The sequence below is a fragment of the Cicer arietinum genome, chromosome 4 (assembly GCF_000331145.2).
Source record: "Cicer arietinum cultivar CDC Frontier isolate Library 1 chromosome 4, Cicar.CDCFrontier_v2.0, whole genome shotgun sequence".
NCBI classification, from domain to species: Eukaryota; Viridiplantae; Streptophyta; class Magnoliopsida; order Fabales; family Fabaceae; genus Cicer; species Cicer arietinum.
Genome location: NC_021163.2, coordinates 8766915 through 8769513, shown reverse-complemented (window position 1 = coordinate 8769513; position 2599 = coordinate 8766915). Strand labels below are relative to the sequence as shown.

General features: G+C 34.7%; 1 protein-coding gene across 1 annotated transcript in view; it reads left to right on the top strand.

The window, feature by feature from the left end:
- Positions 1-6: 6 nt before the first annotated feature.
- LOC101505326 (uncharacterized) overlaps positions 7-2599 on the top strand; it is an 8429-nt gene continuing 5836 nt past the window's right edge. The window contains exons 1-3 of the mRNA XM_004496097.4: positions 7-357; positions 2004-2090; positions 2326-2433. Coding sequence (XP_004496154.2) covers positions 160-357; positions 2004-2090; positions 2326-2433 — 393 coding nt within the window. The 5' untranslated portion in view covers positions 7-159. The remainder of the gene's footprint in view (positions 358-2003; positions 2091-2325; positions 2434-2599) is intronic.

Here is a 2599-nt window from a genome sequence, read left to right as displayed (position 1 = left end):
TCCGATCGCCAATTACCTAGGTCCGCTAATAGTAGCCGATCTCACCTCCACAATCGTTTCACTCGTAAAGGCTTTCTCTCTCTATTCCCTTTCTTCAAAGGCAAGTCCGGATTATACGCCTTGATCTTCGTTGTTGTCTTCCTCTTTGCACTCGCTTCTATGGTGATGCAGAACTCCATTACTTCTGTCTTCCGTCAGCGCAATGAGGGTTCGAGGTATCTCCGTGAAGGTCTCAAGTTCGGTAGTACGATTAAGTTCGTTCCTGGAAAGGTTTCACAGAAGTTTCTCTCCGGTGATGGACTCGATCGGCTTCGTTCACAGCCTAGGATTGGTGTTCGTTCACCAAGGATAGCTCTAGTGAGTTCCGTTAACTTTCTTATTTTTGATGCATTCTATACAATGATTGTGTTACTTGTGATCTTTCAGTGTTGTTTATTCAATTACAGTTTGTTAATGTCTGTGACTGTTAATTTTCACTGAGTATGGGTTAGGACCCGAAGAAAGGAATTAGTGTTTTGTTGGACTATTAATTTTTTTTTTCTTCAGTTGATGGAATGTGTATTTTATTTGAAGGATCCGTTTTAATTATGACAGGATAGAAGAATCATACTTTTTTCATTTAACTATTGGTTATTCTGTTTTTATAGAATGATTGTGTTAGTTTGTTTCTTTGACGTAGAGTGGTTTTTTCTTCTGCTACTTTTGTAAGAGACAAAAAAATGGATTTAATGGACTATATATTTAGTTATTGGGAAAGATATTTACTATAATGGATGCATTTGAGTTATGACAGTGGAAGAGAATTGTGTTTTTCCATTGGAATTACCCAAATCCAGGCTCTTCATTGGTCAATGAGCATAAATAATTTGCATTCTCTCCCCAGTTAGCAAATAAATTTTCTCTTTGAATTAAGGCTAAGAGGAACAGAAGTTGTGCTTACATGTTGTGGAAACTGAATGTCAATAATCTTAAGAAATCTATGTTCCTGATCACATTTATACTTCAGAAGTTTACCAGCTGGAAATAACAATGTTTGCACTAGAGTGAAGTAAACTCTATGGAAGGTTGTTTTTTTATGCTATTTTTTTGTTTCTTAAGTTCTTTTTCTTGGGGATGTAATTTAATGTGTTTTAATTCATAAAAGGTTGAAGAGTTGAAGATACTTAGTTCACTCTCTGTCAAAAAAAGAAGATACTTTGTTCACTCGTATAGGGGGATAAATTCTTCAACATTTAGTTTCAATGTAACTTACTTTTAAAATATGTAATTTCATAGGTGCTATACTTGATGTTCGCTAATTTTATGTAAATCTGAAATATGTGACAGAGAAGCGAAGGTTTGCTTCAATGAACTGGTGGCCCTGTATTAAAACATGCAACAAACTTCTAATTTTATGTTTTTTTTTTTATAGTTATTAAAAATGGATGATTATGAAAATAATAGAGGATAAAGAAGGTCTGCTCTTTGCTATTAACATTGGAAGGGCATGTCCACTGTCATGATGTAATTCCACAACAAAAGTGCAAAGTCTATCTAGTTTTCTTGTACCAACATTCATTAGGCACATCTTTGTTCCTCTCTGTTATTCAAACAGAAAAAGATGAAATGTTACAAGTTGCTCTTAAGACAAGAATCTCCGCATAAGAACTTCGATAGTCATGTCTATGATTATGGGTTGGTTCATTAATTGATTAATGAGCATAACAATCACTGCTCAAAGAAAAGATTCCTTGCTTTTCAAAAGCATTTGTAAAGGCACTACTTCTTGGTGTCCCTGTAGCCCTGGGGCAAAAAAAAAAAGAGGATGATTACATTAAGTTTTCAACACTTTTGGGTTATCAAACTTCCTGAAATTCAACTGCGGCACTTAGCATAGTATCCTGCATCTGCATGTAAAGCATCTTATTAAATTTTGTAAGATTGAATGCTCTTAGTAGGATAAGACTTTGTTGTTGTTATTGAATGCTCTTATTATAATTATTTGTACTTGTTTTGTATGGCAGATATTAGGGCACATGTCAGTAGATCCCCAGTCATTGATGTTGGTTACTGTAATTCAGAATCTACAGAAGTTGGGTTATGTTTTTAAGGTAAGTCATTTGCATTTTCTGTATGATAGTATCTTAACTTTTCTGTAGATGCTGATGGTGCTTTCTTAAAAACCCGGGCTTGAGATTCAACTCCCATAAATGAGTGTACTTGAATCATTGTCAAAATAGGTTTATCTCTAACATTGATGCTGTAGCTGGTTTAGTTATTCATCTGATATTATAATGAAGTAAACATTTTGAAAGACCCCTGCATTTTTTGTGTGTCCATTACCAGATTTTTGTAGTAGGGCATAGGAAAGCTCGCTCAATATGGGAAAACGTAGGTGGTGGTCTTTCTTCTTTGAGTACAGAACAGCAAGGCCAGATTGATTGGTCAACGTATGTGACTTTTATTAAATTTATCTTTTCCTGTTTTATGTTGGGCTAGTACAAGTTAGCTTTACTTGTGGCATTTTTTTGTCTTAACATGTTTTTTCTTGTGGTACATCTGCTTTTGGCACAATATCTTGTTTTAACTTGTTATGGCGGTTAACTCTATTCCCCTCTTT